This window comes from Acanthopagrus latus, chromosome 12, assembly GCF_904848185.1.
Source record: "Acanthopagrus latus isolate v.2019 chromosome 12, fAcaLat1.1, whole genome shotgun sequence".
In the NCBI taxonomy this organism is placed as follows: domain Eukaryota; kingdom Metazoa; phylum Chordata; class Actinopteri; order Spariformes; family Sparidae; genus Acanthopagrus; species Acanthopagrus latus.
In genome coordinates, this window is record NC_051050.1 from 6,437,534 (window position 1) to 6,461,219 (window position 23,686).

The following is a 23,686-nucleotide window of genomic DNA, read 5'->3' on the forward strand; positions in this document are numbered from 1 at the left end:
ATTAAAGAAGAAAAAAAAAGCCCAGCAGTCCTTGTGAAGTGGGCAGTGAAGCACATGTTGCCGTTGACTCACAGGAACAGTTGGTCTGGTTCCCAGATTAGCATTAAGAAAACACGTGGTTTGAGATAAGATAAAACTTCTAAAATAACTTTAGACATCTGAGGTGCTGGTATTGGTGGAAAAATGTATTTGAACTTTAGGATTCTGTTCATGCTATACATTCTGTAGAAACCTTCCTGCCACTACCAGAGATTCTACTGTTGACAGATATTTTAGGCAGACAATATTGAAAAATGTCTATTGATTATTGTTGCGATAGAATCATTGCAAGTTTTGTTGTGATAAAAAAAATAAATAATTTAAAAATGAATGTGAGCGTGACTCATTTTGTGATATTGATGTAGGTTCAGCAATCATAAATAAACAAGCTCTAGCAATAGTTCAGTCAGGAAGACTACTCTTATGCATGTCTACCTTTTGGTTAATTTCTCATACCATCCTGTCAGTCACTACTCTAAGGAATATTTGCTTGCAATTTACTGCCTGTTACTGATTGAGGTTACATCTGTCCAATAGCACAGCGACACACCTACCCTGTCAGCCTATCATCTTGTTGCTGACTTTTAAGATATGATTCTCTCTCTGCATGGTGCTGTTCTCTCATGCAGCTTCCACCTCACCATCCTAATTTTCATTATATACGATCATGCCATTCACAACATAGTGAAAGTTGTTTAACACATCCAGGAGGAGAATTGTGTGTTTTGATGATGGGAGCAAACAGGAACACACAGAGGGACTGAAAACTTTAGCAAGTGTTCATGTCAAGTGCTATATTATCTTATAATCCATCATCATCGTATACATCTAATCTTTAGTTAGTTTCCTGTTCCCTGTGTGAAAGCATCAGGTCAAACAGTGGTTAAGTTAGCTAATTACCATATAGATAGCAAGCTTGCTAACGTTGGCCATAGCTGTCACCTAAGCTATCCTTCCCGTACAGGCACAGTCTTTAGTTAGTGTTAATCTTTTGTCCTGTGTTAATTAAACACAGCTTCATTTCTTTGGCAATTGCTCATGTCATAACAATTTAACCATCTGAAAGCCTGGTTTGAAACTGGGCTAACTAGCTCCTTTATGTTTGCTGAGCTATTGGTAAAAGAAAGCAGTCTGACAACATAACTTTTTCATTGTCGGTTTTTATTTTCTTAATTTTGCATTATGATAATGGTATTAACACAGACCTCTTCATCCCTTTGTGGTGTACATTCAATGAGCTCAATAGGTTATCAACACTATTATGCCGTAGGTGTCAGGTGCCATACCTGCAAACTGAAGTTATTAAGCACCATTGTAAATTCAAAGATGCAAAACACATAAGAAAATGAATTGAAAAACCATTGAAATTTAATTTGTTGTCCTCATCAATTTATTTTTAATGAACCAGTACTGATGATGTACTGTAAGTTTATCGGACCACACTACAGGAATACAGGTGATTGCCCAGGCTCTTTATTCTGAGTAGATTACAGGAAGGTTGGGCAGGATGCTGGTCCAGAAATGCACGTAACGCAGCCTCATCTTCTGTTGCACATAGTTCTTGTTCATATCAGAATTGATCTCCAGGAACTGGTGTCCACTGCTGGTGAATTTGGGCCAGGTAGCGGGCACGCTCAGCCCTTTGTTGGGGTCTCTGTGGACATAAAGAAAGAACAGAGAAGCTTAATTGATGCAGCAGTTAGTTTGACCTCTATGATGCTCATGTGTCTTGTGCCTGCAGAATTATACCCAGTTTTGGCAAAGTTAGTCCAGTAGGCGATCATGTAGCCAGAGACGTCACGGTGGCGAGGCCAGTACCCCAGTGGTGAGCTGAAAGGCTTTCCGAACACGTACTGCAGGTCATCAGCATGGTCGGCTCCCATCCAGCTGGGGTAGGGTCTGGCAAGGCCGCCCATACGGTTGGGCTCAGAGAAGAGGTAGGAGTAGGTACGGCCAGTCCTATTTACAAGACAAGGAAGAAGAATAGATGTACTCTGATGAAATTAAATGGCTTATAGAAAAACTAACAACGATACCCAAGTAAGATATCATTCTCACCCGGCGTTGGAAGCATGAAGGTAGAGGGCAGCCTGAGTAGGAACCAGGAAGATATAGTCTGTTCCAATCGCCACAACAGTTTTCTTGATGGTCTCCTGACTGGGATTTGATCCCCAGGGTGAAGTGTATGTGGAGTAGGCATTGTCCAAACCATTCTTACCCTTCTCTTTAGTGTATGAAGCCAGAAGCCTCTTCATATCCTCACTGCAGTCAGAATAAGGATTGAAAATTAAGTCTATAAACTTCTTAAATACCACCACAGTTCTCAGAATAACTGGGTCTGTACCATCAAGTTTCAATGTTTCACACTGTGGTCTAATGGCTTTACTCACATAGGGGTGTCAATGAGAGGGGAGTTGATCGAAGGAACATCTAAACCAGTGAAGAGGTGGCCATCCATATCGTTGACTCCAGCCATGTAGTCAATGTCAACCGCATTGTGGAACAAGTTGTGAGGCTCATCCGGGACAAAGTCGCCATCGATCACAGGAGACAGGGCCAGGTTGTTTACAATAGGGTCTGAGGGGGATCGATACAATCAGACACTAATGATATACAGTACTGTTAGCATTTTTGTGCATATGAAAGGTATGAAAGGGCCAATCTATCTCTCAAAGTCGCTAGATCTAATAAATTATCTCAGTGTTATTAAAAAGCCACTACAGGGGGCAAAGATACAGTAGCCCGGATTGGTAATACAGGGGGGCAAATGTGGTCAACTCGCTTTGTTTCTGACAGGTGTTTAACAGACGTAATTCACCGCAAGTTTCACTCTTGCTTTGGTTACAAATCCAGGCGTTAAAGCTTACTAACACAATATTCCAAATGAAAATGTAAACCAGGCTGCGTGAAGTTTAGTCCTTACGATCAGGTGAGCTGGACAAACTGAGAGAGCCAGCCAATGTAAGGAGTGCAGGATCAGTCATCTTCAGACAGCCAGCCATAGTGTCACCAGTGGGGCAGCCGACCTTCAGAGCAATCTGGGGAGAAGGTTCAAATAATATCCAAGTGTTTCCCAGCCCTGAGCTCTTATGAATTCATTTAAAGTCTGATTAGCTTTTGCTTCATTCTTAAGAGTTTCACAGAATAGATGAAACATATCAGAGAAGCTGTTATGTACCTCCTCAGCGAACCTGCGGGGGTTATGGTTGATGGCCCAGGGGCAAATGGCGACACCGCTCTGGGAGATGGCTCTCTTAAACAGTCCTTTGTTGTGGGGAGTAAGAGTCTGTGGGCACACAGAGAAATGAGAGATGTTTAATGATATTAATACCCATCACCTGTCTGTCATCTCACAAAAGAAGATGGGAAAAAAGCAGTTTTTCACCTGGAAGCTGACGCTAGCTCCGCCTGCAGACTCTCCGAAGATGGTGACGTTGTCAGGATCTCCTCCAAATGAGCGGATGTTCCTGTGCACCCAGGCGATGGCAGCGTGCTGGTCCCACAGACCGAAGTTTCCTGACGAGGATCAGACTTTTCGGTCAATCACAGCAGGAATTTAATCGAACAATTTATAACATTTTCATGGAGGCCAACATCTTCTATGCTCTGTTGCTGTACCTACCAGGTATGCCAGAGTCTCCAGTGCTGAGGAAGCCCAGAGTCCCCACACGGTATCCCAACGTCACCACAATAACATCTCCTCTGTCTGCAATCTCCTGCCCATCGTACAGATAGTTGTCCAGGAAGTTAGCACCCATGGAGCCTCCAGCCAGGAAGCCTCCTCCGTAGATCCAGACCATGACGGGCAGACCAGTGGACACTAGAAGACAGAGAGAATGAGAGCCAGCTGACGGTCAGTTCTCACACAGATGAGACTCTTTGGGCTTCTCTCAGTATTTACCATCGCGGCCATGAGGCACCCAGACGTTCAGGTAAAGACAGTCCTCACTGCCTCTGGTGTCAGACATGAGCATGTTCACCTGGAGGCACCTTGGCCTGTACTCAGTGGCCTTCAGAACACCTGAGGAGAGACAAACACAGTGTTATTCCTGAAAATTACTAGAATAAAGTATCATCATAAAATTCTGCTGTGACTTCCAGGACATCAGAATTTCAATTAGTCTACCCACCGTCCCAGCCAGGGTGACGCTTTGGTTTCTCAAACCTTCCAGGCATGTCAGCAAAGGGAATCCCCTTGAAGATGTCCATGTGACGGCGGAAGCCAAGACGAATGTTCTTGCCCTCCACCATGCCTCCCTCGGTGTAGACCACCCCGAGCTGCAGAAACAAAGCCCCAATTGTTGTTTGTAGTCACAATATAATGTGTTTTTGAATTAATCACAGATGCATGGAAACGTTAGTTCCAATGCATATATCGTGATTGATAGCACACAAACTTGGTAACATAACAACAAATATGGTCTACAATAAACATAGTTAGTAAGTGGTAATTACCAAGTAACAAATTTGAGATCTCTTTGAAATTAACTCCCAATTACCACAATAATTACCTCAAAATCTATTGAAAATTGGCCCAAAATGATTTAATAACAAACTTCTTCTATTTTCTGAACAGTTTATAAATGGTTGGTTATTCATTTGATACATTTCATTTGAACTTATAAGTGAAATTAACTGCTATCAAATGTTTAAACATTTCCGTTTTTTACAACCTTAACACTATTTTTAGTATGTAGCAGATAACTAGCACACTAGAATTTGAAGTTATTGACACTTACAGAAGTCGCAGAGACTGTCTCCAGGAACACAGCAACGGCTACCAAAATCCCCAGCTTCGCCATCGTGACCAACCAGTGCGAACCCGGTTGATTTCTGACCAGACTTTTATAAAGGCGTCCCCTCCCCCGCAACAACAGGTGACTGCTGTGAACTCTGTCCGCCTGCCTTTCTCACTCTTACATAAGTTTTATCAGTAGTGAACCTAATTCAGCCATAAATGTGATGCGAAGTGGAAACACCCCTTTAATATACACCTGATAGACTCCATTTGTCCTTTGACTGTCAACAAATCAGGTTTATATTTGCTGTCATTTACTCTGTCTTACTTATTTGCCTGATCTTCAGAGGTGGGAGAAGTACCAGATAATTTACCTTAGCAGAACTAATGAAACACATCGCAGGAATTCTTTTACTTGAACGGCCTGTATCTAAAAAGTATTTAAGTAAAGGTATAAGATTTTTGGTACAGGTGAAGTGCTTGGCAAAATGTACTTAATTCCCACCACAGCTGTTCATACGCTGGAATATAAAATGTAAAATAAAATATATTTCAGGGAAAGAAAGAAGAAGCATTAAAAAAATTAAGTACGAAAAAAAGAGAAAAGACTAGATAGACATAGCCTTTGTAGAAAAGGTTTGTGAGACTATCCTTTAAGAGGTGATTTTTAACTTTAAAAGTATGCAGTATGCATATCAGGCAAGCCTCCACTGAGTTTACACAGCTGTACAAGTGGACTCAAACTCACAATGCTGCAGTCAGTCCCAAAGTTGAATCTTGTTTCATGCTGGGAAGCTAAACTGTAAAAACTTCCATCATTTTAGTGAGATCAATCATAGTAAAATGAGGTGGACATTAGCATCTCTCCAAAATGAAAATTATTTAGATGGACAGTAAAGGGTTATAAATCATTAGTCAGGATATACTGAATTACTAGCTTCACACAAAAATAGCCTATAAAACACAACATTACAGAGTATTTGTGGACAGAGAGCCGCCTCGCTATGCTGGCTTTTAAAAATTATGAAGTAGCTTTGTAAGTTTTTTAATCCAAACCCACATAGTTTACATGGCACAGTGGCTAAGTTAAGTAAGTACCAAGTCTACAGCCAGCTTGCAAATCCTGTCATGGGTTAAACTTTAGCAAGTGTTTATGTGAAGTGCTATGTTAGCTTATTATCCAAGCCCACATATTTTACATCATCGTATACACCTAATCTTTAGTCAGTTTCCTGTTCCTTGTGTGAAAATCTCAGAGAAGGAGAATATAGCCAATCTCAGCTGGCGGCTGGACAAAAACGGTGGCCTAGTTAGCTAATCACCATGTATTGAGAAAGCTTGCTAATGTTGGCCATAGCTGTCACCTAAGCTATCCTTCCCTTAAAGGCACAGTCTTTAGTTAGTGTTAATCTTTTGTCCTGTGTTAATTAAACACAGCTTCTTCTCTGTGTTCATGTTGTAACAATTTAACCTTTTGAAAGCCTGGTTTGAAACTGGGCTAACTAGCTCCTTTGTGTTTGCTGAGCTATTGGTACAAGAAAATGATGGATTTGGAAGAACGGTACCTGGTAAGCCTGGTAAGAAAATGTCTGAGTAGTCTGACTACATAACTTTATCATTGTCAGTTGTCAAAATTATTAATTAGCAGTTGCACTTTTTTTGCATCATTGTTCAAGACAAAAATACAAACCCAAAACTCAGGTACCATACCTGCAAATTGAAGTTATTCAGCACTAGTGTAAATTCAATGGGGCAAACCACATAATAAAGTGAGACCAATTAATTTTAATTTGTAGCCCTCATCAATATGTTTTAATGGACCAGTACTGATGATGTACTGTGAGTTAATCATACCACACTGCAGGAGCACAGGTGATTGCACAAGCTCTTTATTCTGAGATGACTGTAGGAAGGCTGGGCAGGATGCTGGTCCAGAAATGCACGTAACGCAGCCTCATCTTCTGTTGCACTGAGTTCTGGTTCATATCAGAATTGATCTCCAGGAACTGGTGTCCACTGCTGGTGAATTTGGGCCAGGTAGCAGGCACGCTCAGCCCTTTGTTGGGGTCTCTGTGGACATAAAGAAAGAACAGAGAAGCTTAATTGATGCAGCAGTTAGTTTGACCTCTATGATGCTCATGTGTCTTGTGCCTGCAGAATTATACCCAGTTTTGGCAAAGTTAGTCCAGTAGGCGATCATGTAGCCAGAGACGTCACGGTGGCGAGGCCAGTACCCCAGTGGTGAGCTGAAAGGCTTTCCGAACACGTACTGCAGGTCATCAGCATGGTCGGCTCCCATCCAGCTGGGGTAGGGCTTGGCAAGGCCGCCCATACGGTTGGGCTCAGAGAAGAGGTAGGAGTAGGTACGGCCAGTCCTGTTTACAAGACAAGGAAGAAGAATAGATGTACTCTGATGAAATTAAATGGCTTATAGAAAAACTAACAGTGACACCCAAGCAAAATATTATTCTTACCCGGCGTTGGAAGCATGAAGGTAGAGGGCAGTCTGAGTAGGAACCAGGAAGATATAGTCTGTTCCAATCGCCACAACAGTTTTCTTGATGGTCTCCTGACTGGGATTTGATCCCCAGGGTGAAGTGTATGTGGAGTAGGCATTGTCCAAACCATTCTTACCCTTCTCTTTAGTGTATGAAGCCAGAAGCCTCTTCATATCCTCACTGCAGTCAGAATAAGGATTGAAAATTAAGTCTATAAACTTCTTAAATACCACCACAGTTCTCAGAATAACTGGGTCTGTACCATCAAGTTTCAATGTTTCACACTGTGGTCTAATGGCTTTACTCACATAGGGGTGTCAATGAGAGGGGAGTTGATCGAAGGAACATCTAAACCAGTGAAGAGGTGGCCATCCATATCGTTGACTCCAGCCATGTAGTCGATGTCAGCCACATTGTGGAACAAGTTGTGAGGCTCATCCGGGACAAAGTCGCCATCGATCACAGGAGACAGGGCCAGGTTGTTTAATAATGGGTCTGAGGGGGGTTGATACAAACAGACACTGATGATAAACAGTACTATTAGCATTTTTGTGCATATGAAAGGTATGAAAGGGCCAATCTATCTCTAGTCGCTAGTTCACACAAAGTATCTCAGTGTTATTAAAAAGCCGCTACAGGGGGCAAAGATACAGTAGCCCGGATTGGTAATACAGGGGGGCAAATGTGGTCAACTCGCTTTGTTTCTGACAGGTGTTTAACAGACGTAATACGCCGCTAGTTTCACTCTTGCTTTGGTTACAAATCCAGGTGTTAAAGCTTACTAACACAATATTCCAAATGAAAATGTAAACCAGGCTGCGTGAAGTTTAGTCCTTACGATCAGGTGAGCTGGACAAACTGAGAGAGCCAGCCAATGTAAGGAGTGCAGGATCAGTCATCTTCAGACAGCCAGCCATAGTGTCACCAGTGGGGCAGCCGACCTTCAGAGCAATCTGGGGAGAAGGTTCAAATAATATCCAAGTGTTTCCCAGCCCTGAGCTCTTATGAATTCATTTAAAGTTAGATTAGCTTTTGCTTCATTCTTAAGAGTTTCACAGAATAGATGAAACATATCAGAGAAGCTGTTATGTACCTCCTCAGCGAACCTGCGGGGGTTATGGTTGATGGCCCAGGGGCAAATGGCGACCCCGCTCTGGGAGATGGCTCTCTTAAACAGTCCTTTGTTGTGGGGAGTAAGAGTCTGTGGGCACACAGAGAAATGAGAGATGTTTAATGATATTAATACCCATCACCTGTCTGTCATCTCACAAAAGAAGATGGGAAAAAAGCAGTTTTTCACCTGGAAGCTGACGCTAGCTCCGCCTGCAGACTCTCCGAAGATGGTGACGTTGTCAGGATCTCCTCCAAATGAGCGGATGTTCCTGTGCACCCAGGCGATGGCAGCGTGCTGGTCCCACAGACCGAAGTTTCCTGACGAGGATCAGACTTTTCGGTCAATCACAGCAGGAATTTAATCGAACAATTTATAACATTTTCATGGAGGCCAACATCTTCTATGCTCTGTTGCTGTACCTACCAGGTATGCCAGAGTCTCCAGTGCTGAGGAAGCCCAGAGTCCCCACACGGTATCCCAACGTCACCACAATAACATCTCCTCTGTCTGCAATCTCCTGCCCATCGTACAGATAGTTGTCCAGGAAGTTAGCACCCATGGAGCCTCCAGCCAGGAAGCCTCCTCCGTAGATCCAGACCATGACGGGCAGACCAGTGGACACTAGAAGACAGAGAGAATGAGAGCCAGCTGACGGTCAGTTCTCACACAGATGAGACTCTTTGGGCTTCTCTCAGTATTTACCATCGCGGCCATGAGGCACCCAGACGTTCAGGTAAAGACAGTCCTCACTGCCTCTGGTGTCAGACATGAGCATGTTCACCTGGAGGCACCTTGGCCTGTACTCAGTGGCCTTCAGAACACCTGAGGAGAGACAAACACAGTGTTATTCCTGAAAATTACTAGAATAAAGTATCATCATAAAATTCTGCTGTGACTTCCAGGACATCAGAATTTCAATTAGTCTACCCACCGTCCCAGCCAGGGTGACGCTTTGGTTTCTCAAACCTTCCAGGCATGTCAGCAAAGGGAATCCCCTTGAAGATGTCCATGTGACGGCGGAAGCCAAGACGAATGTTCTTGCCCTCCACCATGCCTCCCTCGGTGTAGACCACCCCGAGCTACAGAAACAAAGCCGAAAGAAATGTCCATTGTTTGTTGTCACGCTATTATATGTATTTGAAATAATCACAGATGTATGGAAACCCTAGTTCCACTGAATATATCATGATTGATGGCACACAAAATGGTCTACAATAACCATAATTAATAAGTGGTATTTTAGTAAGTAACAAATTTGAAATCTCTTGGAAATTACCGATTACCATAATAATTACCTCAAAGTTTATTGAAATTTGCCCCAACATGATTTAATAATAATATTCTTCTATTTTCTGAACAGTTCATAAATGGCTTGTTATTAGGGCCCGAGCAGGTCTTGACCTGCAAGGACCTTATTGGTGAAATGCACAAAACTTTGCACACAGCATCTATGGACTCTCCTGACAAAGAGTTATTGAAAGAATTATGATATTCCAAACAATACTCACGTTATTAAATAACATTTTCCTGTACATTTTGCTCAGAACACAAAGTGTTGATATCTCCACATTGGTCTGTCTGAATGACATGAAACCCAGGTGACTACTTCCCCATAAGCCACTAAGGCTCTGTGAAAAAATAATAAACTTACTTTTTTGAACTCCTCCTAGGCCATCTGACTGATTTGAAACAAACTTTGCAAGTAGCAGTTCATCACTGCTTGCAGCTGTGATTCATTTTATATTTCCAGGAAACGTGTGCAGATCATGTCGCCAATGAGTTTCTGCCTGCAGGTCACTAAAATGACGTGAGTTGTTGTAGCTTAATTTCCAACTAGTTTCTGACCAACTTCAGTAAAATGAAGCAAATTCAGTGTTTTAATAATTTACATTTTCACCAATTGTTTGTTTCTGCTCATCTATTAATTGCTAATAACTGACATAACAACTTCAAAATCAAGAAAGGACCATGAAACTAGTTTACTCGGTAATAACCAACTGCTCACTGTGAAATTTCCAGAACTGTAAAATAAAGTGCTACCAAATACTTAAACGTTTCCTTTTGTTTACAACCTTAACATTGTTCTTTGTATGTAGCAGATAACTTGCACACTAGAATTTGAAGTTATTGACACTTACAGAGGTCGCAGAGACTGTCTCCAGGAACACGGCAACGGCTACCAAAATCCCCAGCTTCGCCATCATGACCTGTGCAAACCCAGTTGATTTCTGACCAGACTTTTATAAAGGCGTCCCCTCCCCCGAAAACAACAGGTGATTGGTGTGAATTCTGTCCGCCTGCCTTTCTCACTCTTACATAAGTTTTATCAGTAGTGAACCAAATTCTGCCAAAAATGTGATGTGAAGTGGAAACACCCCTTTAATATACACCTGATAGACTCCATTTGTCCTTTGACTGTCAACAAATCAGGTTTATATTTGCTGTCATTTACTCTGCCGTACTTATTTGCCTGATCTTCAGAGGTGGGAGAAGTACCAGATAATTTCCCTAGTAAAACTAGTTAAACACATCACAGAAATCCCTTTACTTGAAAGGCCTGTATCCAAAATGTACATAAGTAAAGGTATAAGATTTTTGGTACAGGTGAAGTGCTTGGTAAAATGTACTTAGTTAATTCCCACCACATCCGGTCATACGTTGGAATATAAAACGTGAAAAAATATATATATTTCAGAGACAGGGATAAGAAGAATTTAAAAAACTAAGTACGAAAAAAAAAAAAAAGATTAGATAGACATAGCCATTGTAGAAAAGGTTTGTGAGACTATCCTTTAAGAAGTGATCTTTAGCTTTTTGCAGTTTGTGTATCAGGAAGACTGGACTCAAAGTCACACTGCTGGCAGATAGTCCCAAAAGTTGATCATTGTGTCATGCTGGGAAGCTAAACTGTAAAAACTTACATCATCACTTAAAATCAGATAAATTTTAGTACAATGAGGTGGACATTAGCATCTCTCCAAAATTATTTAGATGTATATACAGACATGGCCCCCTTTTCAAAGTGCTTATACACATATGCACTTATTACTATATTCAGAAGTGTATCCATACAGTATGTCCTACCAGGGGCCACAAATCACCCAGGAAAACATGCTGCAACTTTGAGCACTTGTAAGCAACTGTTCTCTGCTGTTTTCACATTTATCATGATTTTTCTATTTCATTTCTGTCTTTGTACCATTAAAAAGTGGATACACAGCACGTACACGACTAATGTCATGATTTTAAAGTAACATCATTTCGCTTTTTATCTTTAAATTAAAGTGACAGCTTTAGAATCATGTTGACAGTTCATGGTCTTGTAACAGGGCGAATGGTGTCTCTGTCTCAGCCACTCCACCCCCCATCACTTGGGCAGGATCACAGTGTTACATACATGTTTACTTAAACATGCACGTTTTTTAACACATTACATTGTTGTGACCTAACTTTTGTTTCTTGTGATCACCGACATTACATCTGACCAAATGTTACAGACCTGGGATTTGTTTTTATGACACTGGTGTTGCACTCAGAAACTGTGTGGGGTGCCAAATCTCACAAACTGCCAATTTCCACGTCACATTGCTTTACGTGTTCTATTATTTTGTTACCATGTTGTTCTTGGTATCCCTTACATTTTCAGTCATACTGTAGTGACAAAAAACTTTTATACAACGATGACATAATTCTTTAAAAGAAACACCAGAAATGTTTCCATTTTTATTTACATTTCATTCAAAAAAATTATTCAAAAACATGTCACCTCCTACGAGAAACACATGATGGAAAAATATTAACAGTCAAGATGAATGTCATCAAAATGTCTGTCTGGTGTTAAATGTAATCCAGCATTTCTGTCTCCATCTCGTTCTCACTTCCCTCCGATGGCTGAAACTCATCGTCCTCATCATCCTCTTCATCATCCTTGTTCTCATCCTCCTGCACTTCTTCCTCTGTATCCACATCTCTCCCGGGAGATTGGGAACTTAAGCCTCGGCGTCTGCGTTTCTTGCGCACTTCTGGCAAATCTGAGCGAGAGAGAGACCATCAGTTAACTAATCAAAAGACGTCCTAGTAAACACACTTTTCAATACAGAGTTTAGCTGTCCTCCTTTAGTTATCTGTCCTGTTTAATTTACCCCATCAAAGCTTTCACCATTCCTCCTCTGCAGTATTGCAATTGTTTACATGTAAGTATCTAATTGCATATATCATGAGTCTTAGCGACAGAAGCACAATTAAAACCTCATACGACTTCTGGTTATTAAAAGATAGGAAAACAAAAAAACTTTTGTCTTTGTTAATATGATAAGATGTTTGATGCTAAAGCATGCTAACATCTTCCCTGGTTACACTTGAGACCGTGCTGTTTCTACAGTAACAGGAAAGTGCTTTATCAGTGAATCGTCAGTGTGTGATCATGAAGAGGACAATCTCTCAGCTGAACATCTTCCTTACCTGGCTTCTGGGCTCGGATGACCTTCCTGATCATGGCGGACATAATGTCCCTCAGCTTGTCTTTAGTGCCGATAACACACCAACCGTCCCGCTCGTCACACTCCTGCTCATTGCCAGTGTTCTGCTCAATCACCCTTTGGATACTGGAGATACACAAACAGCTGTACTGAACCCAAACAGTGGTGGACAGTAACTAAGTACATTTACTCAAGTACTGACCTTAAGTACAGAGACTCACTGATCTGCTTAATGGCTTAAATTACCAAGAATACGTAAATGCCAGTTACGGTGCAAAACCAACTACATTTGGACAATTTAAAGACCTTAACATAACATGACAAATCTTTAAATCTTTTTCAGCCCTTATAGATACCCTGATCTCAGTTTGATTAAATTTAAGTACTTCAAAACCAATGCATAAGGAAGGACAGAATTTCAATAGACCTTTCCACATCCAAGTCACAGAGCTGGTAAAACATCTGTCTGTGAGGAGGCAGCATGCCCTCTCTGAAAATGTAAGATGACTCCTGTGAAGATGAAACAGAGGTGAGGTGGCACCACAGCAGGTATCATACAGATGTTGACTAATGGCCGGTAAGAGAACCCTTATTATCACCCAACAGTCTAACCTTAAGGCTAACGGGGATACAAAGTTTGCAAAATGGAATAAATCAAAACACAAAATACTAAATCAAATCAGTTCTGCCATAAGCATGTTAGCACTCTGCTCCAATAATGATTTCACATAACTAGGCGACTGACCTTCAGCTGGTATGAGATTGGGGCTGAATCCCGGCTGGTGCTCGGACCTTCCTGAGCTGGAAGCTCCATCACACTAGCTGCCTGTGGACCTGGAAAAAAACAGCACTTTTTCCATCATGTTGTCAGTTTACTTTGGCAACAGCAGCAGGGCGGCCACAGCATTATCATTCTAGGTTGCCTCGGTGGCTCTGCTCATGTTATGATCGAACAAATCCAAGCAAGCCTAACACAGACTTAACCTGATGCACCTTCCCAGGTGGTTTGTTACACAGTACCACCTGGGAAGTCTTTCTTGGAAACTCATTGGGATATGGAGGCACTATCTCTATCTTTCACAGGCTTACCTGGCTTGCCCTTCTTTCAATGACATATACTCTCCAGTTCTGATATAACTTATGCTATAGCAGCTATGCTAATCTCTTGAGGAGCCACCATTGTTGCTGTCAAATGGACAGATGCCCCTCTTGCTGGTTATCATATCTATACCACACCTGGAGCAGTAGGTGTAACAGAGAAGATGTAGAGTGTAACATTGTTGCATATAGACCCAATGAGTGCTAAACATATTTATGGATTGCCTATTGCCAGAGACAGGTTGTAGACATACATGACTGGATGATGGCTGCATTCCATTTAGCTGCTTCCAGCATGTCAATTAAGTATGTAGCTGAGTAACAGCTGAATGATACACAAAAAATCAAGTCATATTGCATTAATTCTGACAGAAAATTATGAGGCATCATGATTCATCCATCCAAATAAAGTCGCCACCTCACCTGCTTTGTTGAAAGTGATGGACAGATTGTAGTTGAGGGCACTCCTCTTGGCTTTTACTGGCATGTCCGATAATGAATACCCTACAAGTATGAGGACAGAAGAATCAGTGCTCTGCAGACAGGTATTGACTTTTTTTAAGACTCGTAAAATTTAAAAAAAAAAACAGTTTTATGCTGCATATTGCTAATTTCCCGTCTCGGTGCCTTACCATGCTTGGTGCTACAGCGGATCCTGAAGTCCAGCAGCTGGTATTTCTTGGACTCTGAGGTCTTCCGGGGGTCATAGCCCAGCCTCACCCACAGACTTCTCCACGGCCCTGTCACCTACAGAGGTCAACCCCGTGTTTTACTTTCATTTGGGCAGAAAAGAAATGTTGGCTCTCCCCTTTCTCCCACATTTCTTTGTTGTTTTACAGAGGACTTAATATAGGTTCAAGCAGAAATCATACTATAAGAATGACTGTACTGTACAGATGTACAGAGAGTGGACACAATAACATGAACACTTGTACAATGAAATATATTCCAATATTAACACTACAAAATATATGTTCAGATATATTCACAAATTAATAGGTTAAACAGTTTCTACAGAGAGACGCGTTTTTGCGGGACATGAACGAACGACACCAGGTGAAATGCTTGAGGCAGCATTTACTGTGTCCCTGCAGGGCACGCTCACAGTGTGTGCCAGCTCACCATGTAGTAGGCAAAGACGGGCAGCAGCAGTTTCAACTTATCAGGCTGGATGTTGATATTGGCTCTGACAGCGTTCCGTGACCAGATGGGGCGACTCTCAAACATCTAAACACAAAAAGGTTTGGTTTGAGATAAGATGAAAAGCCCGTCTTTTATTTTTGGCGATGAAGGGCAACAGATGACCAAAACAGGCTGAAGGATAAAGAGCCAGGAAATGTTTAGCATTTTTGATCGATTTTTACACAGCTGAGAATTGTCAGCTTAGGTGTTCTGCAATGAAAATGATTTTGCTTTTACTTTATTGTAGTATTTTCCCTTTGCAGTTTAAAATATCTGAAACAATTCAACTAAAGAACCAAGGTTTATTTTCTTCTGATGAGCCCTGAAATGACATTTTATCCAGTGAATCTGGATTCCTGGCACTCTGGTGTTATGGTCCCTCATACTATAATAAAGAACTTAACTTGCATCAGAGTGTCATAAAATTCTGTCAGCAGCATGCAAACCTTTTTCAGTTGCTCTTCAGCCTGCTTGTCATTCTCCTTCTGGCAGACACGTGTCCAGTTGGTCCTGGCTGCCTCCCGACACTCATCAGGCACACTGGCATCACTGTAGCTGACAAAAATGGCGTTGTGGGGCCGACGGGCGCGATTCAAACCAATTAAGTTCTTCTTGTTGATAGGCAGTGGGCTGTAAACAGAGAGGTGGATCAGTATTAGTTATGTAACACTGAAAAGCTGCATCAGCATCACAGTGAAATCAAAGACGTAGAGTTTACAGCTCTGCTGTTTCCACAGGACAAACAACTTCACTTGACAAAGGGAACAAGCAGAAGTTGTGAGGTTTACCGTGCCAGAGCCTTTTGATGGATGTCAGGCCGGTAGTAATAATCGACAGGAGTGTCGAGGCGTGAGAAGATGGCCGGGGGGAGAAAGTACGGCATGGGCTGCTCGAAGAACTCTTGTTTCTCTACTTTGCGGAGGATGATTTTGTCATACAAGGACGTTTCTTTTCCACCTTCTGAATGCACTGCCAGGCACTGAAAGTCTGCCATCCCTGCAAATCAGAAACATGTAATCAGGATAACTACAGATTTTCCCACATCAAGCATTTTGTTTTCCATTATGACTGATCGAAACAATCTGATAAAGGGTGAGCAACGGTTTGAATGATTGAAAAGGACAAAGAATATATGTATAAAAAAGACAATATTACAAAGTACAAGCAAACAAGTTACAGTTGTAAAGCAGTGAAATGACAAGGAAATAGAACAGTTGCAGTATATCAGGACATGGGAGGACAAGTTGGATATAAACACAGCACTGAAATATGATCCACAACATTCTGTTGGAGGACTCTTATTCTAACCCTGGTATTTGTAGGTTGTTCCTATGACCCCCAGTATATCCATGTGGATCTCTGCATCCTTCGGGTCCTTCTTTCGCACCCGCCGCCGCACTCTGAGGAGGAGGTTGCTGGAGGGGAAGCGGTTGCCGCAGAGAGAGTGACAGAACGGGTCCTGAGGCCGGAAACGCAGTTCAAGGCGCCTGTTGGGATGAGCGAACGTCTGTGGGAGCAACAGGAATTGCAGACAGGTGTCAGATTAGAACAGCTTATCTTAAGCAGCGATGGTGATAATGTGACCAAAGGATAGATTTTAGAAACATCGTCAACTGACATGGTTTCTGAATAGCTGAGGATAGGAAGGCTATGCAGCCGGTGACTGAAACTGTCCAGAACATCATTAGTAACCATCTCAGGAGCATCAGTGATGCTGCTACTGTCTGGAAGAAGACACAGCAGTACCTGCTGCCGTACCACCAGACTACAGAGCAGCGTCGCTCCTCAGGCTGGCCACCTTTAAACCAGAGGAGAAATATCTTCACTCAAACTCTTAGTTTTCATGTCCGAACAAACAAACTGACTTTGAAGGACAACACAGTTTCCTTCTGCTTTACTTTGTTTATAGGTGGTGGACCCTGCCACCTTTCTGGCTTAAAACAGTGTTCTGGGGACCAGCTCATGTTGTCAGTTATGGAAAAAATAAATATTTCTGAGTTTGTATTACTATCTCACTAATACTGTACCTATTAATAATTTAATAATTTCAATTAATTAAGAGATTTTCTACAACCACTTCATGGCACAGTCCTGGTCATATAGTGATAACAACAACTGAACCCTCCTCACAGACTACAGATAATTAAAATACAGCATAACATGTCATCATGTCAGCATATTAAACTTTACTGGAGCATATTTCCATATTCCCCACTAAAAATATCATTACCTTAGTGCTTTTAGGGCCCCATGGCAGCCTGCTTTGTCTTACAGCCCTAAAACGACTTTACAAATGCTTATGGCACTTAGCTTTTGGGCTAACTATCATGCTATGTACTGTTTAAATTCGAATACCCCAACGTTACGAGCGTATTTGGATCAAAATACACATAACAAGAATATATACACTACTGTATTTAAAGTATAGACATAAATATACAATCTTAGTTATCCTACATTTCATAGCATGTGCCCTAGCTCTGTTGTTTCAGATACTTAGGTTTTAAGGAGGTAACGTTAAATACTAAACTCCCATATTATTATTTGCTTACTTTGGACACCGTCTGTTCACCCCCGAGAGTCTCCAGCATCTTGTCCACATTGTTGACCACAGCGGGATACTCCACACACACCAGTCTGCTGGTCCGCAGCTCCACGGTGGACGAGCTGCCGGGTACGTCTTCCTGCTCGGACTGAGCGGACAGAGAGAGCTGCTTCAGAGTGAAGTTCAGCTTCGGCTCCGTGGAGTCCGCCATGTTGACTCTTCTCATCGTGGTGTTTAAGCAGGCTTAGTGTACACGGTTAAAACACAATCCGTATCTAAGTTAACCTGCACAAGAAACAAGTCCCTCTGAAATAACAGCAGAATGACTACGTGTCCACTTGAAAAATAGTGCCGGTTGGAAACGCGAGCTCAGACGTTTAGTTCCGCAGCACACATTGACCTGCGAGGCGTGGAAATGAATAAATACGTTTCAGTTTGTCAATATGAAGTAGATCGGTCTAAATAAAACAAGTACATCACTGAAATTTTTACTTAACTTATCTCACCTCTAAAATAAATAATTAATGAAAATGAAAACAAAAATTAAACGATGGGAGTCATAAAGTGCATGGGGGTATTTATGTATCTGATGAGTTTTAACTGACAATATAATCAAGTAGAATCCTCTTTTCAGGATCACCTTAATGACCTTCAAGTAGTACAATACTTGCGGTTACCCCTCCATCGTATTTTCTTCTTCTATTTTTTTTTCTTTTTTTTTTTCTTTTTTTTTTTCCTAATGAGGCTGTTACAAATAATTCATCATTCATCGTTTTGGCCACATGGTGGCGATGTGAAACAAACAAAAAAAAAGCAATGAGTGAATTAACTTCTCTGGCTGGGGGATTTGCCTCCATCGAAGTAAAACATCATTTACTCAAGTAAATGAACCCTCGTGGATGCTCTGTGTCTATGTGGAAAAAAAATTAAAAAAATAAAAATAAATAAATAATAAAGTCTACATACTATTTCTTTATATTGAGGAATGAGTATTTTAACATCTAATGTGCTTAATGATGTTCTGTTTTGTCGGAAGACATCAGAGACATCCAATGTTGTCATCAGGACCTCAGCAAAGAGGATTTGTGTGCTGTCCCTCCCAGAAACTGTCAACAGACTGTCTTCTCCTCAGGGAAGAAAGAAGACTCTGAAGAAACAGTTGTGTCTGTGTGTTTGCAGAGTTATTTAAGATTCTGTTGTACAGGCATATTATGTGACAGTGTTTACTTTGATTCTAGTTTTTCTTCTTTCACGCCTTTAAGGGAGTTCAAGGCTTAACACTGGATTTCTAACATCCTTGTATTCACCTTTAGTCAATGACTTTCATTTTAGTATTGGGATTTTATTATATTATTTCTGCCTTATATATATTTATACAACACTAATATTTTAACATTTAATATTTTGGTGTTATAGTTTCTGATACTGTTGTCATGTCTACGTGGAAAATACGCTGCAGGAAGTGAAAAATGGAAAAAAGATGAAAGATGATGTTGAAAATATGCCTTTAAACAACTGTGTTAATTTCAAATTGTGTCTTGTTTTTTCCACTTCACCAACTTAAAACATGGGTTTTAGGTAGCTGTATGAAATACTTCTGGGTGTCCACACACAAAGGCCGTAGGGTTACCGGTGTCGAGCATTGTGACTCTGAACAAAATCCACTCGGCTCTTGGATGAGTTGTAGGTTAGCTTACAGCATGGAAAGTAAATAAGGCAGATTTGCTTGCAGTCTTTGCATCAAGCTAGGCTGGGCAGTTCCTGAATCAGTCTCTGTACAGGTTACACAGAGATTATGTGATTAGGAACATGATTTTGTCATGTGACTCCGGGTAAGGTGTTACACATTTTTCACAGCAGACACAGTGATCTGTCATAGCAGCAACAGTGATATTAATAACATGACGGAAGGAAGGACTTCTGACAGACACAGGCTATATGACTCAGTGTGATGGTTGATTATAACAGCCATTATTGATGTTATTAGTAACCTGTGTTTTTGCCGCTATGATGATTTTTGTCATCTGCTGGGACAAAGGCCTGCTGCCCAAGGTCCTATCACAGGAGGAAAACTGCAAAAAAAAAAAAAAAAAAGGGATCGATCCCTTCAGTTTTGAAAGATTAGGTTTAGTGTCACCCTGAAGGAGAGACTTGAGGATATGAAAGGAACATTTAAGCACACTCTCTTACCAGCTGTTTGTGGAGCCTCACTAGCGAGGTTAGCCAGTCAGCTAGTCTTGCTGGCTACTAGAATGAAGAAAAGCACAGTCAGGTTTGTGAGAACAGAGGCTGATGCTTCACTGCTGGCTTTCACCAGACAACAGTCAATTTAAAGCTGCTGTAAGGAATATATTTTGTTTTAAACAAGTGTTAATTAGCTCTATATTCCAGAGTGTTTGGTCAGAAACCAATGTTTTGTTCTGAACTTTAAAGGGGCATTATGTAGTTTTGTAAAAAACATTTTTTACTCACAATATTCACAATTTTAGTGAGGTAATAGCACAAACTCAGACATCGTAGTTGTTTGCATAAGTGAATAAACAAGCTGTTCTCAGAGGAAAACAAGGTCCACAGAGGACTGTTTGAAGCTGGAAAGCTGGCAGGGTCTGCCACATATAAACAAAGAAAAATAGTATGAAACTGTGTTGTCCTTTAGGGTCATTTTGTTTATTCAGTCATGACAACCAAGACAGTTTGTTTATTTTGTTTGTTTAGACATTACAAATCATTCAATGAAGATCTTTCTCTTCTGACTGAAATTTTTAATATAAAAAACGTCATTGTCGGGTCAACACGAGGCAACCAGATGTGCTGTTCATTACACTGAAATACATTACACCACATTCTGCCAGCAGTGAAGTCTGACGATAACTCTCTCTCTCTCTGGCTTTATTTACTTTTCTTATGAATCAATTATCAGTTTGTACACTCTTCACTATGTTATCGATGTGTTATTGAACAGTGTTTTGCTGTAAGGGACAAGAGGAGGATGGGTCAGAAGGTACCCCCAGCTCTGACTGACAATCTGTTGTGTGCTGTGGTGAAGTCAAGATTTTGACAATCTGTCTCTCTCTGTCTTTAAACGCTCTCGTTCTGTAGGGGGCCCTCATACATTGCATATTCGTCCAGCCCTTGCTGCTATCTCAGTCCCGTCCACTCCTCCCTGCAGCTCTGCTGGCCTGTTCCAGCCGTTACAGTGTGGGGAGGCCATGATAAGGTTATCAGACAGCCTCCATCGCCCGGCTTTTTCTCAGAAAGAGCCTGCTGCCATCTGATTTCAGCCTCCTGCACTCACTCCCTCGGAGCGTTTTCCCCTCTCCTGTCATCCCTTCTTACAGCTTCTGTACCTCCCGACCTCTGGACCAGCAGCTGGCTGTTAGTCGGTCACAAAGTCTATCTATATGTACGGCCATATTTGGATGTGTGATGTAGGCATTAGGCCAAACCTACACACACCTAGTCATTTTCTGTAGGCAAAACCAAAGATCCCCATCAGTGATTGTACGGCACACTGTCACGCAGCTGAGCACAAATTCTCAATCACTTGCTACTCTTGAAATGCTAAGATCACAGTAAAGTAAAACAGTAGCCTCCAACTTTTTGAACTTGTTATGCAGCTTTAGACTCATGGCACCATTTGTATATGATAATCAACCAGTCATTGTGTTTCCCTGTTCAATCTGAATGATTTTGAGAGGCATAAAAATGAAGGTCTCGAGTCATTTTTAATCTAACAAGGGTTTGCAGCTATGTGGGCGGCTCTGTGGGGCTGTGCTGACGCTGCTTTGAGCTTGCAAATGTGTTATAACATTAACACTGCTAACAAGCTAATTTCATGAAGATGTGATGCTCATCGAAATCCCCGTCTAACATTGTTTATTCAGCCCTGAATACAAAGCACACCTGAGGCTGATGGGAATGTTTTTGTTCTGTTGATCGAGATAAATGAAAAGTTAAGTTGCTCTCTGGAAATGTGCTCATGATATTTCACCTGAGATGTGTTAAGTAAAGTTCACTTTTGCATTGTGTCCCTGATTCAAGCCATGTGAGAAATCAATAAATGACGTAACAACACAACAGGCGATGGACAGCAACATAAGGGGCAACATCAATCAAATTAAACATAGACAGTATTTCCACACTGCTCCATGTCTGTCAAAAGGTTCATGGATAAGCATGCCTACGTCATCTCTGCAAATTCAATTAAAAGCAGAGTGGTCATTGCCATTTTTTGCTAGGCGGTGTACCACCAGCGTCAGTCACCATGAATGTCAGTGCAGAGTGTCTTAGCAATCCATCCAGCAGTTGTTGTTGAGATATTTAAGTCTGAAGCACGGTGCTGGAACAGCCTACAAAAACTGCTGCTGTGGTTACCCAGGATGCCCAGACAGCTGCATCGATACTTTCTGCGACAAGATAAGGTGCATTTTGTGAGGAATTTATTTTGAAAGGGCTCTCTCCAGGGATGTTCATGAGATTCAAAATTCAAGATTTAATTTATTGTCATCTCTTTGTGTCAAAGCAAAGGAAATGCTGCTCCTTCCACCCCGTAGCAGTGTGACAGAAGCATCTGCAAAGTTGTCATGGTTTTTTTTTGTGCTTTTTTTTTCCTGCCTTGGAGTGTTGGGGGCTCAGGCTGGATGTGTAACTTGAAGGCACCATCACTGAGATGCCCGCTTGCAAAATAGATTAAATCCCAGAAAAAGCAACCACAGGAAATGTGTTTCTTTTGTCTCCTCGTTCTCTTATGTGACACTTTTGTGGGCGTGGTCTACTGTACGCATCATCAACGCACTTATCTATGGGAACGCAGGACGTGCTGGACCAAAACACAGCATGACTGGCAATCATATAGTATCACACCCCCAGCACTGTGTGACAGCAGCGGATGAGATCATGCAGTGTCTTCCTGTGTCGAGTCATACAGAGGAAATCTGCTGACAGTTTATTTTTCTATTGGGATTATGGAGTGTGTGATGGACCACTGGCATGTCATTCATCTCTGACTTTACAAAGGCAGCTCTATTCTATAATTTTCCTGTGTTCATAATGCGGATCTTGGGGCCTAGTGTTCATTGATACATATCTATTTGGTCTCTTTTTTTAAAATAATAAAATCTGCATGTTCTTGATGACTCTAAAAAACTGAACTTTCAAGCTTCTGATCCCATTAATGGCAAATGACTGTACTGTTGTATGTTAGAGATAAAAGCCCTGCGGGGGTTACTCGTGTGGCGTGGAAGCTGACAAAACATGACGGACCCAACCTGACATAATTAGCATTTTTTAATTTCACGACTCTGTCATGCCTTAATTGGTAAACAGAGGTGATTTTATTATTGAAAAATAACAGAGAAGTTTAACATTAATTTGAATGTGAAGAAAGGAATATTAAAGGGGCATTATGTATATTTAGAGAGGAAATTCAAACTCAGATGTTCAATATTAACATGGCAATAATAAGAACTCAGCCACATTATTTTTTTTTTGGGGGGGGGGGGGGGGGTAACTGAATAAACAAGCTAGATAATGAGTTCCCCTGAACACTGTTTGAAGTGAGAAATGTGGATGTGCATGAGATAGTGTCGTCTTCTCAGGTCAGTTTATTCATTCAGTTTATTCAGTCATGAGAACAAAGACAGTTTTGTTTAGTTTGCTTAGGCCTCACAAAACAAATCTTTTTCCTCTTCCGTTTAAAATGTCTTCCCCGAAAGCACATAAGAAAAATTGGCACCATAGCCTCGTACTTTGACCGACCCTGGAAAATTTCATTGGGATATATGCTGAGGACAACTTGTTCCATAAAGATACAATACGTAAGATTTCTGCATTAAAATGACTAGAAATGAGTAGACCTTTGCTATATAATCTGTTAAATTGTGTGCTCACATTATCCCAATGTTTCCAACAAAATTTAGACTCACACAAATCCACAAGTTGAGGCTGGGTCGAGTCAGAGATATTTTTTATTAGTAGCGGTGGTTGTTGAACGGT

The 23,686-nt window shown here is 41.3% G+C and overlaps 3 protein-coding genes and 1 long non-coding RNA gene across 5 annotated transcripts; all 4 read right to left on the reverse strand.

Annotated features, from left to right (window-relative positions):
• Window positions 1-1,193: 1,193 nt before the first annotated feature.
• On the reverse strand, window positions 1,194-4,925 carry LOC119030027 (bile salt-activated lipase-like). The gene is made up of 11 exons (XM_037117328.1): window positions 4,779-4,925; window positions 4,170-4,317; window positions 3,941-4,060; window positions 3,662-3,859; window positions 3,425-3,555; window positions 3,218-3,325; window positions 2,963-3,077; window positions 2,430-2,616; window positions 2,098-2,301; window positions 1,789-1,998; window positions 1,194-1,693 (listed from the first exon to the last, which is right to left on the reverse strand). The coding sequence occupies exons 1-11, from the start codon at window positions 4,839-4,841 to the stop codon at window positions 1,513-1,515; spliced, it is 1,665 nt and encodes a 554-aa protein (XP_036973223.1). The 5' UTR covers window positions 4,842-4,925; the 3' UTR covers window positions 1,194-1,512.
• A 1,725-nt stretch (window positions 4,926-6,650) lies between these two features.
• LOC119030069 (bile salt-activated lipase-like) lies at window positions 6,651-10,607 on the reverse strand. The gene is made up of 11 exons (XM_037117406.1): window positions 10,528-10,607; window positions 9,321-9,468; window positions 9,092-9,211; window positions 8,813-9,010; window positions 8,576-8,706; window positions 8,369-8,476; window positions 8,114-8,228; window positions 7,584-7,770; window positions 7,252-7,455; window positions 6,943-7,152; window positions 6,651-6,847 (listed from the first exon to the last, which is right to left on the reverse strand). The coding sequence occupies exons 1-11, from the start codon at window positions 10,591-10,593 to the stop codon at window positions 6,667-6,669; spliced, it is 1,668 nt and encodes a 555-aa protein (XP_036973301.1). The 5' UTR covers window positions 10,594-10,607; the 3' UTR covers window positions 6,651-6,666.
• Window positions 10,608-12,075: 1,468 nt separating this feature from the next.
• On the reverse strand, window positions 12,076-18,081 carry gtf3c5 (general transcription factor IIIC, polypeptide 5). Its single transcript, XM_037118342.1, has 11 exons — window positions 17,700-18,081; window positions 16,456-16,654; window positions 15,936-16,143; window positions 15,594-15,777; window positions 15,088-15,192; window positions 14,598-14,712; window positions 14,389-14,469; window positions 13,613-13,701; window positions 13,295-13,377; window positions 12,851-12,993; window positions 12,076-12,420 (listed from the first exon to the last, which is right to left on the reverse strand). The coding sequence occupies exons 1-11, from the start codon at window positions 17,916-17,918 to the stop codon at window positions 12,227-12,229; spliced, it is 1,620 nt and encodes a 539-aa protein (XP_036974237.1). The 5' UTR covers window positions 17,919-18,081; the 3' UTR covers window positions 12,076-12,226.
• A 1,157-nt stretch (window positions 18,082-19,238) lies between these two features.
• Window positions 19,239-20,009, reverse strand: LOC119030602. Of its 2 annotated transcripts, none has more exons than XR_005078343.1 (3): window positions 19,883-20,009; window positions 19,684-19,797; window positions 19,239-19,465 (listed from the first exon to the last, which is right to left on the reverse strand). It is a non-coding gene; the product is annotated as an uncharacterized LOC119030602 (long non-coding RNA). The 2 variants fall into 2 exon arrangements; XR_005078342.1 differs by having other exon boundaries at window positions 19,684-19,764; window positions 19,883-19,999.
• Window positions 20,010-23,686: the final 3,677 nt, after the last annotated feature.